At 41.4% G+C, this 22,891-nt stretch overlaps 2 protein-coding genes across 4 annotated transcripts in view; one reads left to right on the top strand and one right to left on the bottom strand.

Annotated features, from left to right (window-relative positions):
• LOC120027188 (heat shock factor protein 1-like) overlaps window positions 1-7,897 on the bottom strand; it is a 28,065-nt gene extending 20,168 nt beyond the window's left edge. For both annotated transcript variants that reach the window (XM_038972073.1, XM_038972074.1), the window contains exons 1-4: window positions 7,487-7,897; window positions 2,300-2,408; window positions 1,719-1,855; window positions 892-1,016 (exon numbers count right to left, since the gene is read on the bottom strand). In XM_038972073.1, the coding sequence (XP_038828001.1) occupies window positions 892-1,016; window positions 1,719-1,855; window positions 2,300-2,408; window positions 7,487-7,612 (497 nt within the window). In that variant the 5' untranslated portion in view covers window positions 7,613-7,897. The remainder of the gene's footprint in view (window positions 1-891; window positions 1,017-1,718; window positions 1,856-2,299; window positions 2,409-7,486) is intronic.
• Window positions 7,898-8,233: 336 nt separating this feature from the next.
• Window positions 8,234-22,891, top strand: part of LOC120027223 (ribosome biogenesis protein bop1-like) — a 144,852-nt gene continuing 130,194 nt past the window's right edge. For both annotated transcript variants that reach the window (XM_038972118.1, XM_038972117.1), the window contains exons 1-2: window positions 8,234-8,362; window positions 18,524-18,763. In XM_038972118.1, coding sequence (XP_038828046.1) covers window positions 8,264-8,362; window positions 18,524-18,763 — 339 coding nt within the window. In that variant the 5' untranslated portion in view covers window positions 8,234-8,263. The remainder of the gene's footprint in view (window positions 8,363-18,523; window positions 18,764-22,891) is intronic.

Below are 22,891 nucleotides of genomic sequence, written 5' to 3'. Positions count from 1 at the left end.
CCATGAGAAACAAGATTCTCTGGTCTGATGAAACCAAGATTGAACTCTTTGGTCTGAATGCCCAGAGTCTGGAGGAAACCTGGCATCATCCCTACGCTGAAGCATGCTGGTGACAGCATCATGCTGTGGGGATGTTTTCAGCGGTAGGGACTAGCCAGGATCGAGGGAAAGATGACCAGAGAAAAGTACAGAGAGATCCTTGATGAAAACCTGCTCCAGAGCGCTCAGGACCTCAATCTGGCGCGAGGAATCACCTTCCAACAGGACAACGACACTAAGAACACACCCAAGACAACGCAGGAGTGGCTTCAGGACAAGTGTCAATGTCCTTGAGTGGCCTAGCAAGAGCCTGGACTTGAACCCGATCGAACATCTCCGGAGAGACCTGAAAATAGCTGTGCAGCAACGCGACCCATCCAACCTGACAGAGCTTGAGAGGATCTGCAGAGAAGAATGGGAGAAACTCCCCAAATACAGGTGTGCCAAGCTTGTAGCGTCATACCCAAGACGACTCGAGGCTGTAATCGCTGCCAAAGGTGCTTCAACAAAGTACTGAATAAAGGGTCTGAGTACTTATGTAAATGTGATAGTTTTTTTTATTTGGAATAAATAGGCTTTTTTTCCTTTTTTCTAAAAACCTGTTTTGTTTTGTCATTATGGGGTATTGTTACAACCTTACTCAAATGTACCAAAATTTGGAAAAAGTCAAGGGGTCTGAATACTTTCCGAATGCACTGTATGTGGATTTGGGGGTTATACTTTGCACTATACTTGTCAGACCTTCTGTTGATTTTGTTCATTTCAATTTATTAGTTAAGCCGTGTCAACCGTCCAATATGCATGAGAAAGAGTCACAATATGAATCAGAATGTGCCTCAACGTTTCACTTACTGCTTCATGGCGATGATTTGGGAGTCTATGGTCTCCTGCTTGCCCTTTATGTGCTGCACGTTGGTCAGGATTTTCGAGACATCGTCTGAGCTTATCTTAAGCTCATCATGTTTAACATTGGACACCTGAGGAAAGGGAGAACATGACGAAATGGTTAACGCAAACTGTTAAAGTGAGGCGGGAAAGAGATAAAAACGAGCCTTCAGTGTAGGCCTTGGCCCCGACTTGAACCCTGAGGGATAGACAATGGAAACACAATGAAAGTGTATGATTCGGTATTCAGTTTTTAGCCTGAACTGGTCAGTTGGCCCGAGGCAGACTATATCAAGGTGCAGATGGAAACAGCAGTAAATCAGTGGACTGAGCGGAGCAGAAAGTGACTGCATTAAAGGGTCCTGCAACGTCAGATTACGAGCTCCCTGGCCTGCTTTCTCTAATCCACCCATCCCCAAATGGCAGGCTCCACAGAGACCACTAGATTAGCTCAATCTGTCCCAGGAGTGGAAGGGAGCAGAGAGAAAAATCAGGCCAAGCAGGCCATGCACTGGGAGCATATGCTGTCGGTCTGACATGCTGTCTGTCTGAGGAGCATCCCAATAGATTTCTCTATGAGGAGTTTTACTGAGGCTTTCCATCTGTGTTTTCTACAGGGAGTTGGCTACATAGTTCTGACTAGAAATGTAACATATTTGTAATACTTTCTTACATAATATTGTTTGGGCTATGTAAAGCCTATTTAAAAAGACTGTTCGGAGTTGAGTATGAAGAAGGGCATGATACATGAATCAGAAATATCATGATGATCAACTTGATCATTTTGCACTTACATTGGTAACTTTACGTTTGATATTTTCCAGCAGATGCTCTTGTCCGCGGAGGAAGTAGGGATGCTGGAATTCAGTGTCGTCCTTCTCAGGCTTCACCAGGCCGCCCTGCTCAATGTGAACTACTTTGCGGAAGCCATCTGTAGAAAGAAAAAAACAAAACAGTTTTGGCTCAGACATACTATTCAATTTCTAGAGATACGAGGAACTTACATAGGCAAATTTCAGAAACAAAAAATACAGGCTGATTTATAGGTCACTGTATGCAATCATATCCTCCTAGCCTTTTCAGTCTTAATAAATAACATGCAAGTGGATTACATAACCAAAGATACAAAAAAAGCGAAAGGATTTCAGTAAAAAAGAAAAGAAAACGTGGTTACATCTACCTCAACTTCTGAGAAATTGCTTCTAATAAAATAATAATCTGCAGAATCTACCGCACACCCAAAACCGATAAGTAAAGGTTCTGGGGACAGAATGCTCAACTGGAGAAACATAAAAAGTATAAGCAAATCAAACGAAGCTACTATAAAGATGTCATTGCTATGCCTAACGTATTAAACACATGAATGACAACTCACACATATTGAGCTGGCGCACAAAGCTGGCCATGTTATTGTGTTTAAAATACTTGGGAAGCACCTCCTTGGAAAATCGGCACTGATCAAACACATGGAAGCTGTTGCCATTCTGTAAAGGAAGAACAATAACAGTTAAAGAAATAATCGCACAACCCCAGTTTACCTTAGCTAGGCCCTATGTACTGAGAATGTACTAAGAATCAGGTTAAGCTGCCTTGGGTGGCTTACAACAAAGCTAAACAACATTGGGTCTGATAAAGTCTCTAACTAAACTCTGTGACTATGGGGAGTCTCTGGCAATGGTTTACAGGTTGAATCATTATGAAATACCACATTGGCAATGTAAAGAGACAAAAAGAACCCTCTGAAACCTATAAAGACAGAGCATTCCAATACCTGTAGTGATATCCTAATTAGTAGGTCAACATGTAATTGATTTATTTGAACATAACCTGAATATTCTGGGGACATTCAGACAATCTGGGAGGGCATCATGATGCAATGAGGGCTGAACTAGTGGAAAAGTGAAATAGTCCAGTGTAGAAGAATAGAAGTGTTTTGCCTGAATGTTAGTTTGTTATTTAGCTATCTATTCATTTTTAGGAAATGGATGCTGAGAGGAGTCAGCTGCTTGGATCAGAGGCCATGAACATATAGGAGGCCTTTGGATAGACATGAGAGGCTGCATCAACACACGCAGGGTTTTCTCCTACACAGTATGCTAGTTAGAGAAAACATCCCAAAAAAGGTTTGCAAAGAGAGGTTATATAACTGGAAACATTCTAAGTTTACCAGTAAACTACCAGCATTTCGGTAGCTTTCAAGTTTTTTGGGGAAATTTTATTAAAATGGCTATTTTGGATACTTCAGATTATCACAGGCGTCTAATTGATTCTGGCCCTCTGTGTGGCCTTATCAAATGTAAAATATGTAATAATCTAATAACATGATTTTAAAACTGTATGACAAAGCTGTAAAATATTATCCTAAATATAAACAACCAACTTAGTGAATACCATTGGTGTTTAATATGAGGCTTTTAGCATGAAATATCCTTGTTTATATATATATTTTTACACACTTATTTGACCATGTCAATATGTCCTTGTTGTTAATGTTTTGGCGCCAAAGTCAATCGTTGGAAGAGCGGTAGAGTTAATTGAAAATAATGCCATTGTTGATTAGATGCTTTTTTCATTCATTATTATATTTTCTCTTGAACAGTTTGGTCTATCCCAGCGTTTACCAAACTTGGGTGATGTGGGGTCGCCTGATTTGAAAATGGGATCGCGAGAGAAACTACGGGAAAAATATAGAATAATTGAACCAGGGTCACATCAGTAACCTCCGGTAGCCGCTAGATGCAGTTATAATAAACAGAGGAGTTTCTGTTTTCTTCCTACAAATGTGGCTCAGTCTTTTGAATGGTTTAAGATACAAAATATTATGACACCATCACAGGGGGTTGGAACCATGCAGTTTATTACCTAAATGAAATAATTTGTGATGAACTTCACAGGGTGGTGAAAGTGCACCGTGTTCTTGATGCTCATTTCCAATGAATATCGAAGGTCTGATTCTGGTGGCATGATGATCTATGCTTGACTGCTGTTTGACAAATACAAATATTTGCATGAATTATCTCATAATGTAGACTAGACTACCCACAGAGTATCTGCAAACTGTTGGTTAGAGTGCAGGTGCCAAGACCAGAGGAGGCACATTTTGCTATTTAACGCAACAGTTTGTGAGAAATTTATAGGTAGAGTTGAAAATGTGATAGAAACACATTGAACTTTAAATTTTCATGTACGGAATAAAATGTATGTAAAAAGGTACATTTTGTGTGCCCTGTCATCACACACTGATTTTTATCTGCAACAAGTCAGTTTGGTGGAAACGTACCATTGGTGGGAAACTAAGCTTATTTTCTATTTTCTTTATTAGTATGTTAGTATGACATTGGAAATATGCACATTCTCCCACCAGACATGCGTTTCCATCAAATTGAGTTGTTGTGGATAAAAGGCTGTGCGTGATGACCTAGTGCACATAAAAATACCTTTTGCAGTTAACTTACAGCGCATTCTGAAAATATTACAAATACCTTTTCCACATTTAGTTACGTTACAGGCTTGTTCTAAAATGTATTTAAAAAATACCTCCTCAATCTACACACAATACCCCATGATGACAAAGCGAAAACAGGTTTCTGAAATGTTTGTGAATGTATTAAAAAACAGAAATAGCTTGACATAAGTATTCAGACCCTTTGCTATGAGACTCGAAATTAAGCTCAGGTGCATCCTGCTTCCATTGATCATCCTTGAGATGTTTCTACAACTTGATTGGAATCCACCTGTGGTAAATTAAATTGATTGGAGATTAATTGGAAAGCCACACACCTGTCTATATAAAGGTCCCACAGTTGACAGTGCATGTCCGAGCAAAGACCAAGCAATGAGGTCGAAGGAATTGTCCGTAGATCTCCGAGACAGGATTGTGACGAGGCACAGATCAGGGGAAGGGTACCAAAAAATGTCTGCAGCATTGAAGGTCCACAAGAACAGTGACCTCCATCAATCTTAAATGGAAGAAGATTGGAACCACCAAGACTCTTCCTAGAACTGTCCGACCGGCCAAACTGAGCAATCGGGGGAGAAGGGCCTTGGTCAAGGTGACCAAGAACCCAATGGTCACTCTGACAGAGCTCCAGAGTTCCTCTGTGGAGATGGGAGAACCTTCCAGAAGGACAACCATCTCTGTAGCACTCTATTAATCAGGATTTTATGTTAGTGGCCAGACGGAAGGCACTCGTCAGTAAAAGGCACATGACAGCCCACTTTGAGTTTGCCAAAAGGCACGTAAAGACTCTCAGACCATGAGAAACAAGATTCTCTGGTCTGATGAAACCAAGATTGAATTATTCGGCGTGAATGCCAAGCATCACGTCTGGAAGAAACCTGGCACCATCCCTACGGTGAAGCATGATGGTGGTAGCATCATCATGCTATGGGGATGTTTTTCAGAGGCCGGACTGGGAGACTAGTCAGGATCGAGGGAAAGATTAACGGAGCAAAGTACAGAGAGATCCTTGATGAAAACCAACTTCAGAGCACTCAGCAGGACCTCAGACTGGGGCGAAAGTTCACCTTCCAACAGGACAACAACCCTAAGCACACATCCAAGACAATGCAGGAGTGACTTCGGGACAAGTCTCTGAATGTCCTTGAGTGCCCCAGCAAGAGCTCGGACTTGAACCCAATTGAACATCTCCGGAGAGACCTGAAAATAGATGTGAAGCGACGCTCCCAAATCCAACCTGACAGAGCTTGAGAGGATCTGCAGAGAATAGGAGAAACCCCCCAAATACAGGTGTGCCAAACTTGTTGAATCATACCCAAGAAGACTCCAGGCTGTAATCACTGCCAAAGGTGATTCAACAAAGTCATGGGTAAAGGGTCTGAATACTTATGTAAATGTGATCAGTTTATTATTTTGACTAAATTTGCCAACATTTCTAAACATATTTTTGCTTCCTCATTATGGGTTATTGTGTGTAGATTTTCAAATAAGGCTGTAATTTAACATGTGGAAGAAGTCAAGGGGTCTGAATACTTTCCTAATGCACTGTGTGTACAGAATAAAAATATAAACTTTAATGCATTTCCAACCTTTTAAAAATGTATGATTTTCCCACAAAAAAGGTTACATTATATAGTGAATATGCCCACTGTAGTATTAGCACATGCACTCTAGCCAACAGCTCGCATTCACAGTGCATGTAGTCTACATGATGAGATTATTATGTCAAACGGCAGCCAAGCCTAGATGATCATGTCACCAGAATAAAACCCTCAATGTTTATTGGAAAGGGGCATCATGTTCATCACCTTGCACTTTCACCTTCCTGTGAAGTTCATCATTTAATCTGTAGCCTAATAAACTGCATGCTTTCCCAACGAGTCATAGTGGGAGGACCACACATGCCATTGCGTGACTCCAAATTGACTTCGATATGATGGATATTATCAGCCCATAAGAGTTTTCACTGACATTTCTCACATAATACATTTTTCCGACAAAAAGATTCCACCTTCTCTAGCCTATTTTGTTTTGTCGCCAGTGGCAAAGTTCACCCACAAATGTTTCCAACAGGCCTTTGGCAAAAAATTATATCTGACATGTACTTTAGTAGCATAAAGATTGGATGGAAACCTAGTTAATTATGCTTTTTTTCCTACACAGAAGATAATACAAAATGATTGCCTGATAACGTCCTAATACATTTGATGAATTTCAGTCACTTTCAAACCATAGCTACTTCCTTCAGATTGAAATACTGTCAAAAGTACTGTCAGACTGATTTGCAATTATGTCATAGTCCCAATTAAAAAAGTAAACATTGGCCGTTGATTACGTCGCTTTTTATTTAACACGGTGGGGTAGCGAATATAAATATATATATATAAATAGTTGCTAGCAATGTCTGGAAAAAGGCTGTCAAATTGCCACACAGACAATGCAACGGCGGCATGATACACATATTCATCATCCATTTCTCAAATTGGTTATAGAGCCACACCCCCCTTTTCTCACACCCCCTTTTCTCATAACCATGCTAGCTAGTTTCAATGAATGTGTGGTTTTTGCATGGCTGTTTGACACACACATCGACCGCTAGTTACGGTGTCCAGAGTTCCCCAAATTAGCTGGCTGCAGACAAGGCTTGCTAACATAGCTAGCCAGCTAACGATAATTGATACCCAGCAACAGCTGAAGCTTGGAATGACCAAAGCACCGGCCACGAAACTCCCCTGGCAATTGCTGCCCAGACAAACGTGTCACCTTCACATTTTACCAAATTAAGTTGGCTAGTTAACTAGCTAGCTGGTTAGTAACATCTTTCTGACTCAGTCCAACCAACTCGTATAATCTGGTTCGCAAGCTAGCTACCAAGGCTAACTAGCTAGTTGGCTAACTGATGTGGTTTATCATATAGTTAGCTAGATATAGTTAACGGTGTATGTGTTTAATTATGTCCCGCTAGTTAGCTAACATATTGAATGACATATAACATTAGCTAACAAATGTATAGAAAGTGAACCAAGTCGATATACAAAGTAAGGTGTCCAGCAGCTAGGTAGTAGGTTAGTTAGCATTAGTAACGTTCGCTAGCTAACTCACTGGGCTCCAGCAGATTAGAGGATCGGTGTCAGGATCCTCAACAAGAGTCCAAAGTTTTGTGAGAAATGCAGGTACGTTATTCCCACTGACAACGACCCCAACAGACCCACCAACGTGAAACTCCATTATCAACGAAAATGACAAGAATCGCTTGAAAAGTTGATAAACTCCCAAAATAGCCAACAACAGGGGATGAGAACTCCAGAGAAAAGCTCATCCAAAACACAGCGCAATCTTTGCTGTAACAACTATACAATTTCTTTTGGAAATTCTCCTTATCTTAACACAAACAAAAATATTTCGAAGACTTTTAGCTAATTGAGAAACTATTATAAGTGGAAGTATCCATCAAATCGACAAATCTAAACAACTGCGTAGAGAAAGGCCATTGCACAGGCGCATGGTGGTCGCCATTTTGTGACCTCATCAGGGAGGAAAACAATTATCCACCAAAGACAACCAAAGTGTCATGAATTAAATGCCAAAATAGTACTAATGTTGATTATATAATAAAATAACACAAGATGAAATAAAATATATGAAATACACAAAAATTTACCTTTAAACTTTGACCTCCAAATTTTTCAGACCCTATACATTTGCAGAATATTTACGGTAATTAATTTGAGCTATAACATTATGTAATTATCTACTATGAAATAATTACAGACGCATGTTTTTAATCACTTTAGAAAATTGCAGTTTTAAAACGCTCTCAACTTTCAACTTTGACCTCTTGCGGAATCCCACATGGTCGGCTGTTGATGTACAAGAAGCATGCCTACTGTAACTCTAGAATCGCAGAAAAACGGCACCATGAATAAAGCTAAAGTAAAGAGTGCGAAGAAAAGAGTTGCTGAAGAGGACAATGACCAGGTAAGAAAAATATTTCTGAAATGTATATTCGGTATTAAAAAGGGTAACGCATTGCTAACCAGCTAGCTAACGTTAGTTATGTAGGGAAATGTGGATGTGCAAGCTCAAACGCCGCAGGTTTTCCAACAACTTTTTTTGTCAATCACCCCCAGATGTATTAGCTAATAAAATAAGTACAATGTTTTTGTATAAACAGTAACTAATGGACTGTCTCACCTAACAAACATGCTTACTGCACAGTCAGTATAGTCCATGATGAGCCAGACCCCCACATTTGGGTTGTCGGACTCACATGGGGTGACTGTCTTAATGCTATTTCCCTAGAGTTGGAAATTGTGTGATAGCAGTGTAGTAATTGGAGCGTTTGTGTGTTAACTCTTACTTCCATCACATTCCTTTTTTCCATAGGGATTTTATGCCTGATATGTTAGGATATCAAATAAAATGTTTTGTCCGTGCAGATTAACAGTGAAATTCTTACTTACGGGCTGTTCCCAACAATGCAGAGAGAGGGGGGGGGGGGGGGGGGGGGGTGTACTGGGCTGTACACACTACCCTGTTTAGCACCTTATGGTCAGATGCCAAGCAGTTGCCATGCCAAGCAGTGCTGCAGCAAAGTTCAGATGCTCTCAATGATGCAGCTGTAGAACTTTTTTGAGGATCTGAGGGCCCACGCTAAAACTTTTCGGTCACCTGAGGGGGGAGAGGCGTAGTCGTGCCCTCTTCTTGACTGTTGTGTGTGTGGACACAGAGAAACTTTAAGCTCTCAACCTGCTCCACTACAGCCCTGTGGATGGGGGTGTGCTTGGCCCTCCGTTTCCTGTAGTCCATGATCAGTTCCTTTTGTCTTGTTGAGGGAGAGGTTGTTGTCCTTGCACCACACAGCCTACAGGGAGGTGGTCAGTGACCTGGCAGTCTCGTCGTCGGTGATCAAGCCTACCACCGCTGTGTAGTCGGCAAACTTAATTATGGTGTTTGAATCCTGTGTGACCATGCAGTCGTGGGTAAACAGAGATTCCATGAAGGGACTAGGTACGCACTACTGAGATTTTGTTGCTTAGGCCACCCCCAGGAGGTGAGGGTATCAGGATGTCCAGGATCCATTTGCAGAGGGAGGTTTTTAATCCCAGGGTCCTTAGCTTAGTGATGAGCTTGGATGGCACTATGGTGTTGAACGCTTAACTGTAGTCAATGAACAGCTTTCTCACATAGGTGTTTGATTTGTCCAGATAGTAAAGGGCAGTGTGGATTGCAATAGAGATTGGGTCACCCGTCGATCTGTTGTGGCAGTATGCGAATTGGAGTGGTTCCAGGGTGTCTGGGTTGATTGTGTTTGAGCCATGACCAGCCTGTCAAAGCATTTCATGGCTACAGATGTGAGTGCTTCAATATCGCCCGATAGTCATTTAGACCGGTTACCTTGGCTTTCTTGGGCACAGGGACTATGGTGGTCTGCTTGAAACATGTAGTTATTACAGACTGGGTCAGGAAAAGGTTGAAAATGTCTGTGAAGAAACTTTCCAGTTGGTCAGCGCATGCTCTTGAGTAGGCAATCTGGTAATCTGTCTGGCCCTGCGGTCTTTTGAATGTTCACCTGTTTAAAAGGTCTTACTCACATCGGCTACGGAGAGTGTGGTCACCCGGAACAGCTGGTGCTCTCATGCATGGTTGCCTGCACCTGCCCGCCCGTCCAACATCACTACTCTGGACGGTTCTGACTTAGAATATGTGGACAACTACAAATACCTAGGTGTCTGGTTAGACTGTAAACTCTCCTTCCAGACTCACATCAAACATCTCCAATCCAAAGTTAAATCTAGAATTGGCTTCCTATTCCGCAACAAAGCATCCTTTGTTTCGAAATAGCCTCCAATACCCTACTCAATAAATTGGATGCAGTCTATCACAGTGCCATCCGTTTTGTCACCAAAGCCCCATATAATACCCACCACTGCGACCTGTACGCACTTGTTGGCTGGCCCTCGCTTCATACTCATCGCCAAACCCACTGGCTCCAGGTCATCTACAAGACCCTGCTAGGTAAAGTCCCCCCTTATCTCAGCTCGCTGGTCACCATAGCAGCACCCACCTGTAGCACGCGCTCCAGCAGGTATATCTCTCTGGTCACCCCCAAAACCAATTCTTCCTTTGGCCGCCTCTCCTTCCAGTTCTCTGCTGCCAATGACTGGAACGAACTGCAAAAATCTCTGAAACTGGAAACACTTACCTCCCTCACTAGCTTTAAGCACCAGCTGTCAGAGCAGCTCACCGATTACTGCACCTGTACATAGCCCATCTATAATTTAGCCCAAACAACTACCTCTCCCCCTACTGTATTTATTTATTTATTTTGCTCCTTTGCACCCCATTATTTCTATCTCTACTTTGCACATTCTTCCACTGCAAATCTACCATTCCAGTGTTTTACTTGCTATATTGTATTTACTTCGCCACCATGGCCTTTTTTTGCCTTTACCTCCCTTATCTCACCTCATTTGCTCACATTGTATAAAGACTTATTTTTCTAATGTATTTGTTTTACTCCATGTGTAACTCTGTGTTGTTGTATGTGTCGAACTGCTTTGCTTTATCTTGGCCAGGTCGCAATTGTAAATGAGAACTTGTTCTCAACTTGCCTACCAGGTTAAATAAAGGTGAAATAAAAAATAAATACAAATGGTTCAGTGTTGCTAGCCTTAACGTGAGCATAAAAGGTATTTAGCTCGTCTGGTAGGCTCACGTCACTGGACAACTAGCGGCTGGGTTTCACTTTATAATCTGTGATAATAGTTAGACCCGGTGTAGTAGGATTTGATCTTGGTACTTTATTGATGGGTTGCTTGTTTGATGGTTCATTGGAGGGTGTGGCGCAAGGCCTAAAATGTACTTTTGGGTCCACTAGCCACTGTGACAGGTAGATTTAAAAATATACCAGCCACCCGGATATCTTACCAGCCAAAATATTTGCTTCTATAAAAAAACGGATGAGCGGTCTTTGTAATGTTTCTTGAACAATACATGTATTACTAGTAAAATGTAATGTGGTATATTGTTTTAGTCTTTTAACCAAAATATCACAGATGAGACATGTTCACCACAGGAGGCTGCTGAGGGGAGAATGGCTCATAATATTGTCTGGAACGGAGCAAATGGAGTTGCATCAAACAGCTGAACCATGTATTTTATACAATTCCACTTATTCCTGCACCAGTCAATACCACAAGCCCGTTCTCCCCAATTAAGGTGCCACCAACCTCCTGTGCTGTTCACCTACCACTTTTAATAGCACTACGACTGTGTAGCTTCTTCTCTTGGTGTAGCCAGCCTATTTTTCTCTGGTAAAATGTACTTTAAGACATTAGGAAATGTAGCTGGCTACATTATTTCTATAATAGACTTAATCATTAGAAATGATAGCGTTGCACTTATGTTGTCATCTGATGAAAATGAAGCTATTTTCTGCCGAATGTGTTGCAGTAATGTATTTTCTGTGAAGGAAAACTATAGTTGCACGTCCCTGATCACTATATTGAAGCAAAAAAAGACTGTTGTACTTTCAATATAAAACGCGACCCCTGTCAATACACAGCTGGACACATCTGCCCCCGCTTTCTCCTGTGGTGCTTTTTAAAAACCAACCCGTGACTAGCTCAACTGTGCGGGAGTACTAAGTAGGTATATGCTTCATAACCCTTTGATGCGTACGATCACATATTTGTGGTCATTGTTGAGTGGTCCATGCAGCGTACGATCTCATGTGATTGGAACAGTGGCAACACAACGTACAAAGCAACAAATGTGTCTAAACACCATTGTTGTCTGAACAGCATCTAAATGTTTTTTTGCACTGATGGAAAATAAAGGTCTTAAACTTTATTCCTCAATTTTACCTTTTATTGTAAAAGATAAATGTGAACTTCAACATCTAAGCATCACACGGAACACATCCACAGCCAAACTCATTCCATAAACCAGTCTAAATAACAGGTTGCGCTGACAAAAAACAACGTAAGTTAGCGACCTAACAGCTAGACTAGTTTACAATATACCATATCTCTGGTGAGCACAAGAAACAAATGTAATTTTGTTTAGAAAAGAAATGCGTGTCAGATAAGCTAACAGCAGATAAATTCTTTATGATGGCTGCCATGTTTGACAAGCGGAAACTCCCTGATCTCAGAATGCCGCATTCAAAACAACTGGGAACTCAGAAATGTCTGACTTCATTGATTTCAAAGCCACTGGGAACTCCGACTAGGGGAAAATAGATTTGAATGGTCGTCCAACTCAGAATTCTAACTCTGGGCCTCTTTCTAGAGCTCTGACTTTCCGATCACTGATGTCATGATTTTATCTTGTATTTTTCAGAGTTCCCAGTTGTTTTGAACGCGGCATAAGACGCAAATAAACAAAGTCAAAGATGGCTGCGCCTATTGCCCGGAAAATATAAACTTAATTTGGCCACTTTTCAGCATATTAAAAATCTGCATGAGCTTGTTAGTGTCTACAAGAACCGGAGCACATGACTTGACAAGTTGTTTACAGTTTTTGACCAATCGCAAAGCAAATAAAATGTTATCACCTCACAGATCATCACTCAAATACAAGCCTTGCCAGGTTGCCAGATTTGGTTGAAACCATATTTTTGTGTGTGTGGGGGGGTCATTTTCTTTGGGGGTGTTTTAAGTGCATTGGGGGGGTAGAAATGGGGGGAAGGTGTTGTGGGGGGATATGATGGTTGAAATATTACTATGATGGGGGGATTTATCAAATGGGGGGCAAACACAGGAGAAGTTTATAATCTAAATAAAACCCCTGGAAAGGAGGTCTGAGCTAGCAACCCAGAGTAACCATAGTTAAGTTTCTGTCAGGACTGACAGAAACTTAACTCTTGACAGACACTGATAGCCATTGAGTATAGCGACGATGTCCGATTTCCAAATGAAACGACTCACTGATGAGGAGAAATAAATATTTAGTCATTCTGATGAAGAATCTGTGTATGAGAGTGAGTCAGATCAATCAGATAGTGATGAGGAATATCTGTTCTCCCCCCCCCAAACCTTCTGGACTGTGAGGAAAATGGTGCCCACCCCAACCTTGAAAGAAATGAACATCCCTCACCTCCCCAAGATGCTGGTGCTTCTGTCAATCTTGTGGGCTGTGAGGAAGAAGGGGTTAAATTTGAGGAGGATGGTCCTCGCTGCTGGAGATCCTGTCACTTCACACACCATCAGAGATATACTTCAATGACACCATGTCTGGCATACAAAGCACCCTGCCTAGAGTCACAATGTTTTAAAATGTTCATTGATGAGGAATTGGTGGAGAGTGTGGTGCAGGAAACTAACAGGTATGCCCATTTTTATATTACAGAAAGACTCAAGGCTCTCTTCAAATTTATCAAAATTCTGTATGCTTTTAGCCCACTAAATATTCATATTTGTTTGTAGGTATTCTCGTGAACTGAAAGAGAAGACTGCCTCTGGCGTAAAAGGGAAGCTCTCAAAATGGGTGAACACTACCATCAGTGAAATGTATACCTTCCTGGTCACGGTGCTGCTGATGGGGCTAGAGAAGAAGGGCTCTGTGAGGGACTACTGACCCCATGCTCCAGACCCCCTTTTTCCCCCAACCCTTTACTCCCAGGACCACTTCCTTGTCTTGCTGAGAGCGCTCCACTTTGAACAATGCCACTGCCAACAAAATGAGGAATGTCCTGGGCAGATTCACCGGGGCATTTGGAAGAGTGTTTGTTCCTCAAGGTGCATTGATGAGTCTCTCATGGTTTGGAAAGGAAGGTTTGCATTCCGCCAATGCATCCCATCAAAGTGCCACAGATTTGGAGGCAAGTTGTTTGTTTTATGTGACTGTCTGACAGGATATATATAGGACCTGGTCATCTACACCGGTGCCACCACAGATAAGTTATTTTGGCATATCTGGATCAGTGTTGATCACAATTCTGCAGCCTTACCTCAAAGGGGCACACTGTATTTGTGGGCAACTGGTTCAGTAGCCCTACCCTTTTTTGAGTGAGAACACAGGGGCCTGTGGCACAGTGACATCCAACAGGAAGGGGATGCCAATATTCAAAAATAAAATGCGTGAGGTGTAGTTTCAAACAGGGAGATAATGGCAGTGAAATGGCACAACAAACACGACGTCTATGTTCTGTCCACTGCACACTTCCTAATATGTTGGACACAAGAAAATTACTGTCACCTGAGAGAGGAAAATGAAGCCAGACTGTCTTGGAGTACAACAAGAAGTTGGGAACAGTTGACAAAGTGGACATGTAGAACTGTTTGCCAGAAAGGCCCCTTAAATGGTACAAGAAGCAATTAAAACATTTTAATAGCTCTCCCCAACGGCCACGTTGTCCCCCGGCAGGTCACAGGACAGGTGATCTCCTACCTGCAGTACAGGATAAACCTGATGCAGCAGCTCCTTGAGGACCACCACACTCCTCGTCCTTCTGCTGGGGGCCGGCCTGCCTCTGACAATCCTCTACGCCTCACTGGACGCCACTTTCCAAGGGATGTCCCTCAGACCGCCCTGCAAGGAAAAAGCATGAGGCATTGCAAGATCTGTCTACAGTCTACCTGATGTTGACCAAGTACATCTGTGAGCTATGTGATACAGCCTGGTGTGCAATTCCTTGCTTAGGCAAGGACCATTTGATTGATTTGACCACACCCTTAAGCACTATTAAGTGGAAAGTAGGCTGATAGTGGCTGATACAATTGTTGCTTTATGTTGATATTTAAAAAAAAATATATATATATAAAATTGTAAAATGTATGACTTGAGATGTTTGTTGGGGGGGGGAATGTTCCAAAAATATTTAACATGTTTGTTTACCTGAAATGAAATACTCTGTTTGACTCCTGGGTTCTATTTTTGAAATAAAACAGAACAAGAAAAGTATGTAATCAACTTTTGTTATTCCTTGATTTATAACGCTTTCTTGCAATTTTTTTAATCATTTGGCCAAATGGTTGTTGGCTAGGAAAAATATGATTTGATTATTTACATCGAATCATTTTCACTAGCCAACAACCTTTAGGCTAGTCTAGACTACTTTAGACTTGAGCACGATTTTAGTTATTACAGTACATTGACTTTTCCTAGGAATATACTGTATAGTTTGTAATACTTGAAGTTTATACAAATGTAACCACGTTTTGGAAGGGGAGCGATAGCTGGTCCACCCAAATAACACTCAGCCTGTAGATGGTGCCAAAGCATAAACCTAGATAATCCTGTCTAGCTACATAGTTTACGAAAACCCATTATATCTACAACCTCGCTTCACTCGTGCCACGGTCTCTGCATACAATATAGCTGATTACTTACACGCACGCACCATTCAATCTGATCACCCGCACAAACTAACTCACTTTGTTGCTTACATGACTTTGTCCACCACCCTGTTCTCATTATCCTCCGCCTCGACCAGGCTAAAACCTATCCAAGCCATAATACTCACCGTATTTGATGAGAAATATCTTCCTCGCTTGATGACGAGGCAGGCATCTGTAGGCTACATGTCTAGTGGTGATAATATGTTGACATGGTGATGTAGCCTCGTTTTTCCAGGATAGAATACATTTTAATGTATTTTTTTAAAGGGAAAAACGATTTAGTATGCCAGCCTTTCCCGGCCTTAGCCATAGTCGCCATATGTAATACATGCTCATACCCCGCTATCACTTTGTATGCCACTATTGTATCAAATACACCAAATTTAGCGGCTCAGGTTTCCTGCCCTCAAACATGCTAATACCAAAGCCTCTTTCAGATAATACATGTAATATAGATTATAATAATAATTATACAATTATCAAGGGGTGCAGAGAATAGCGGCAAAATGCAACAATCAAATTCAGATCAACAGCATAGAATTCTGGTACCGCGTGCAAAAACTTGCGCTGTAAGGGCCGTTATTAATATTTTTAAACTGGGTGGTTCGAGCCCTGGATGCTGATTGGCTGATAGCCGTGGTATATCAGACCGTCTACCACGGGTATGACAACTTATTTTTACTGCTCTAATTATGTTGGTAAACCATTTTATAATAGCAATAAGGCACATCTGGGGTTTGTCACATATGGCCAGGTAAGATGCAATCCAAGAGTGTGCATAGCCTGAGACGCCCAGCCCTGAGAGGGTGGAGAGGAGGATCTGATGGTTCACGGTGTTGAAGGCAGCGGATAGATCTAGGAGGATGAGAACAGAGGAGAGCGTCAGCTTTGGCTGTGCTGCGAGCCTCTGTGACACATGAGCAGTCTCTGTTGAGTGACCTGTCTTGAAGCCTGACTGGTTAGGGTCAAGAAGATTGTTCTGAGAGAGATAACGAGGAAGTTGATCAGAGACCGCACGCTCAAGTGTTTTGGAAAGAATAAGGGATAGGGGTCTATAGTTGTTGACATCCGATGAGTCGAGTGTTGGTTTCTTGAGGAGGGGAGCAACTCTGGCCATTTTGAAGTCAGAGGGGACGCAGCCAGTTGTTAGGGATGAGGGAAGTGAGGAATGGGAGAAGGTCTCCAGAGTTGGTCTGGAGGAGGGGATGGGGTCAAGCGGGCAGGTTGTCAGTCGGCCAGACCTCACTAGTCGAAGGATGTCATCTGGAGAGAGAGGTGAGAAGTAGGTCAAGGCATAGGGTAGTTGTGTGAGTTAGACCAGTGGACTCAATAGGCTGAGTGAATGAGTAGCGGATGTCATCATCCCGGCCGGCTAGGGAGTGCCTAGCCGGCCGGGGGGTTAGGTAATCCATAGGCCTAATGGACAAAAATGAATGACCACTTTATTTCCATTGGACAAACTATATACACAAAAGCAAATACCACCGAATTGGGCAACACTGCTAGTCGTAGGATGCAGAAAGGGAGGAGAGTTGGGTCAACGAGGCAGAATCAGGAGACAGGACGGAGAAGGATTTAGCAGAAGGGAGAGATGATAGAAGAGGAGAGAGTAATGGGAGAGAGAAGATTGTGATGGTGTATGACCATCTGGGTTGGTGCTGAGTGGTTGGGGTTGGAGGAAAGGGAGACAGAAAAGGAAACAAAGTACTAATCAGAGACCTGAATTTGGGTTGCAGTGAGATTAGTAGATGAGCAGCCGCTAGTAAAGATTAGGTCAAGCGTATTGCCTGCCTTGTGAGTTGGAAGGGATTGGGGAAAGTGTGAGGTCAAGAGGCAAGGAGGGGAAAGAGAGTTGGAAAGACGTCGGGAGGTTGAAGGCGCCAAGTACAAAGAGAGGTGAGCCTTCGTCAGGAAATGAGCTTATCAAGGTGTAAAGCTTATTGAGGAACTCTCCAAGGGCACCTGGTTGGCGATAGATGACGACAATGTTAAGCTTGAGTGGACAAGTGACAGCATGGAATTCAAATGAGGAGATGAGGTGAGAGAGGGAGAAAAGAGAAGAACATCTCAATTTAGGAGAAATGAGTAGACCTGTGCCACCACCGTGACGACCAGATGGATTATGCTTCTACAAGTCCTCTAGATTCTGTGTGGTTTTTCGGTATTGTTAGTTTAAACATGACTTGCAACCTGACTATTGATTGCAACGTGTTATCGGTATGAGTGATGGATAAACAAGTATTGCCACTTGTCAAACCAACAGGGTTTTTGGTGCATATGCAGTTTATCTGGTGAGAAATAATAATACAAGTAATATGATTAGTATTGTGGCACATGAATGTGTTGGTATTACATTTTATGTTTGTTTTCAATTTATCACAAACTGTTTCTGCATATTGATTATTGATTTGGACACTTCAATACAATATTTGGACATTGGACTATTTATCAAAAGTTGTCAACAGGAAGCAGCGATGGCATTATTTTCGGCTAACGTTTATCGAATATAAAATTACATTTCAACATTCATATCTAATATAGTATTCTAATTAATCAGGAATAAACTGCTGAATGAGTCCAAAAATGTGCTGTGATTTGATTTAATTGGATGATAAACCAGAAAATGTGAACTGTCCTGTCCACTATTGTCAATGACAATGTTTTATTTTAGGTTAGGTAGCTAGCTATCTAGATTCTTTATTCATTCTGTCTCATTTAAGTGCTTACTCATTCATGTTTGCCCATCTATGCAAATCTACATGTCTCTGGTATTTCTTTGTCTCTGCTATTTCAGCTTCCCATATTTGACAAAGATGTCACTGAGAAGGCTGGGGAAGAAGGAGATGAGGACCTCTCAGATAGCGAGGAGAGTGTGTTCTCAGGACTGGAGGACTCTGGGAGTGACATTGATGAAGAAGAAGAGGATGATGGGGATGACGAAGAGGAGGATGAGGATGATGCTGCTCTCATGCTAGATGAAAATCTGAAGAATAACAGTGGTGCTGAAACATCTGCTGAACCAGCTGAGCCTAAGGTGAATATGGGAGTATTTATTTTACAGAAATTATATAGTAGGGTCCTGAGTTCTTCCTGACCACGTGACCTTGCCAGGAGAAACTCTAAGCTCTAGTTAAAGGCAGTTTTATTGAGTGCAAACGTTTTGACCCAAAGGTCTTGACTTTGTCAGACCTTGGACTCCATAAACTGAGTAGTCAGCAGTGTGGGAATCTATTTTATTTTGTGACTACTTTTGTATCTTGGCAGCACCTGACTCAACAAGATCACACATTTATTTGTGTTCTTTCAAAATGCATCTATAAATTCTTCATCATAGCAGTAAATGGCTATGAGGTCATTGCAGTGTTGGTGGATAGGTGAAGTGTGTTGTGCGATTACTAGATGTAACTTTCCGTTACTTTAGTTGTCATGTTATCAAGGAATGATAAAGCGACTGACAGTCATTTCCCAATAGGTATACGTATATTTCTTTGTCAAACAGCGTGTTTCTGATAAATCCATGTGGACATCAAATGCTACAAATACATTCAGGTAATTTTGACCCACAGTCAAAAGCACCCTTGGATTACTACGGAAACATACAGTTGAAGTCGGAAGTTTACATACACCTTAGCCAAATACATTTAAACTCAGTTTTTCACAATTCCTGACATTTAATCCTAGTAAAAATTCCCTGTCTTTAGGATCACAGTTAGGATCACCACTTTATTTTAAGAATGTGAAATGTCAGAATAATAGTCTAGAGTGATTTATTTCAGCTTATATTTCTTTCATCACATTCCCAATGGGTCAGCAGTTTATATACACTCAATTAGTACTTGATAGCATTGCCTTTAAATTGTTTAACTTGGGTTAAACGTTTTGGGTAGCCTTCCACAAGCTTCCCACAATAAGTTGGGTGAATTTTGGCCCATTCCTCCTGACAGAGCTGGTGTAACTGAGTCAGGTTTGTAGGCCTCCTTGCTCGCACATGCTTTTACAGTTCTGCCCACAAATACTTTATAGGATTGAGGTCAGGGCTTTGTGATGGCAACTCCAATACCTCTTTTTTTATGGCGGTTTTGGAGCAGTGGCTTTTTCCTTGCTGAGCGGCCTTTCAGGTTATGTCGATATAGGACTCGTTTTACTGTGGATATAGATACTTTTGTACCTGTTTCCTCCTGCATCTTCACAAGGTCCTTTGCTGTTGTTCTGGGATTGATTTGCACTTTTCGCAGCAATGTACGTTCATCTCTAGAAGACAGAACTCGTCTCCTTCCTGAGCAGTATGACGGCTGCGTGGTCCCATGGTGTTTATACTTGCGTACTATTGTTGTACAGATGAACGTGGTACATTCAGGCATTTGGAAATTGCTCCCAAGGATGAACCAGACTTGTGGAGGTCTACATTTTCTTTTCTGAGGTCTTGGCTGATTTCTTTCGATTTTCCCATGTTGTCAAGCAAAGAGGCACTGAGTTTGAAGGTAGGCCTTGAAATACATCCACAGGTACACCTCCAATTGACTCAAATGATGTCAATTAGCCTAACAGAAGCTTGTAAAACCATGACATAATTTTCTGGAATTTTTCAAGCTGTTTAACCTGTTATGGCTGCAGCCCGACACCGGTACACTTATGACAACATCCAGCTCAAGTGCAGGGCGCGAAATTCAAAAGATATTTTTTTAAAATATTTAACTTTCACACATTAACAAGTCCAAGACACCAGATGAAAGGTGCACATCTTGTGAATCAAGCCAACATGTCCGATTTTTAAAATGTTTTACAGGGAAGACACAATATGTAAATCTATTAGCTAATCACGTTAGCAAAAGACACCAATATTCTTACTCCATCAGTTTATGACTCCATCAGTAGCTATCACAAATTCGGCCAAATAAAGATAAAAATAGCCACTAACCAAGAAACAACCTCATCAGATGACAGTCTGATAACATATTTATTGTATAGCATATGTTTTTTTCGAACAATTTGCATATTTCAGGTATAATTCATAGTTTACATTTCAGCTACAATCAGAAATTGCACCGAAAGCAGCCATAATATTTACAGACACCAACGTCAAATACCTAATTACTCATCATAAAACATTTCTGAAAAATACATAGTGTACAGCAACTGAAAGACAGGCATCTTGTGATTCTAGACAATATTTCCGATTTATTAAATGTTTTACAGCGCAAACAAAATGTAGCGTGATATTAGCATAGCCACAATAGCCAGAAAAACTTGGGCGCCCACGACCAGTCAACATGCACGACAGATATTAGAAATAGCATCATAAAATGTTTCTTACTTTTGGTGATCTTCGGTCAGAATGTTGGATAAGGTGTCCTTTGTCCAGAATAGTCGTTGTTTTGATCTGGAACGGCAAATATCCCTCTTCATTTAGCATGGCCACTTGCCAAGTGACACGGATTACTCCAACGTCAACAAAGTTAGAAAACGGAACACGGCAAAACTCCCGAAAAAGTTTCAATAATCTGATTAAACTATATTGAAAAAACATACGTTACGATGATATGGTCACATGTATCAAATAAAATCTAAGACGGAGATGTTAGTCGTCCATAACGGGAGCAAAACAGAAGGCATATCCATGTCCTCTTTCGCGCGCTCCAGAAACAGGAAATGGACGGTCACGTCAAACAAAGACCTTTTATTCCACCTCTGACCAAGATAGACACGAAATTTCTTCTCTCACCGCATCTTGACAACCAGGGGAAGGCGTAGGAAGTGTTTGTAGACTCCTACGTAACACGCCCATGTATAGGCATGAGGTTGAACAGAGCATAGATTTCTGACATTTCACTTCCTGGTCAGGAAAAGTGCTGCAGAAGGATTTCTGTTTCACTCAGAGAAATAATTCAAACGTTTTTAGAAACTAGAGAGTGTTTTCTATCCAATTGTAATAATAATATGCATATTGTACGAGCAAGAATTGAGTACGACGCCGTTTGAAATGGGCACATATAATCTGGCTACTCAATACGCCCCCTGCAGCCATAAGAAGTTAACCTCTCTGGCACCAGTGGGACGGTAGCGTCCCACCTGGCCAACAGCCAGTGAAATTGCAGAGCGCTAAAATTCTAAATACACCATTCGTAATATTAAACATTCTTGTAAATAGATGTCTTACATCATTTAAAAGCTTAACATCTTATTAATCCAGCCGCTGTGTCAGATTTCAAAAAGGCTTTACGTCAAAAGCAAACCATGCGATTATCTGATGAGAACACCCAGCTAACAAAAGTATTACTAGCATTTTCCAACCAAGCATCAGCGTCACAAAAGTCAGAAATAACTAAATAAATCGCTTACCCTTTAAAAATATTCCTCTGGTGGCAATGCCAATTGTTCTAGCTCCACAGTGAATGTTAGTTTTGTTTGCTAAAATCCATTTTTATAGCCTAACACGAAACATTTGTAATCCGCTTGCGTTGTGATTCCGTCTCATTCAACTTTGGACGAAACATTTGTGGTAAATACACACACTAAACACACGTTTATCCAGTCATGGTTGGTTTCATTGCAATCCTCTTTTTGTTAGTAACACAATCACACTTGATGGCTCTTTTCCCAGGACGTATTGACCGAAACAAACCGATTTGAAGACACCAATCAATGACCTCATTGCGCACCAATGGTAGGGAGCGGTCTATCGTTGATTGACTGTATTTTGGCCCAATGACCACTGATCATCTTGAAATCTAGCTTGGAAGATAGCCAATGAGCTGAGGTAAACGGCAATATGTAATGGTTATACGATCGAAGACCAGCCTTTGTCGTCAACTCTGGCGTAAAAGAGGTTCATTCGCCATTGAAAATCCTACTTGACGGAACCACGAGTGTTACGCATAACAGTACATAGTGAAGAGCATTTTAAGCAATTTTATATATTTAAATTATGGCAAATACATCAGGAAAAGCTAAAACAAAGTCTAGATATACAGATGTAACCCAAATTATAGAAGAAATTGATAGAGAAAGCGAGACCGAGTTGCTTCAGGAAGATGAATCTTTCAGCGAGACAAGTTTTGACTCCCAGACGGAAGACATGTTTCTGTACGGAGAGGATGCCGTGCTTGACTGGTAAGTTCTAATGCTAATGTCATTGTTTGAAATTAATATAAAATATTATTCA

Source organism: Salvelinus namaycush, chromosome 32, assembly GCF_016432855.1.
Source record: "Salvelinus namaycush isolate Seneca chromosome 32, SaNama_1.0, whole genome shotgun sequence".
NCBI classification, from domain to species: Eukaryota; Metazoa; Chordata; class Actinopteri; order Salmoniformes; family Salmonidae; genus Salvelinus; species Salvelinus namaycush.
This window is presented reverse-complemented; position numbering and strand designations above follow the sequence as displayed.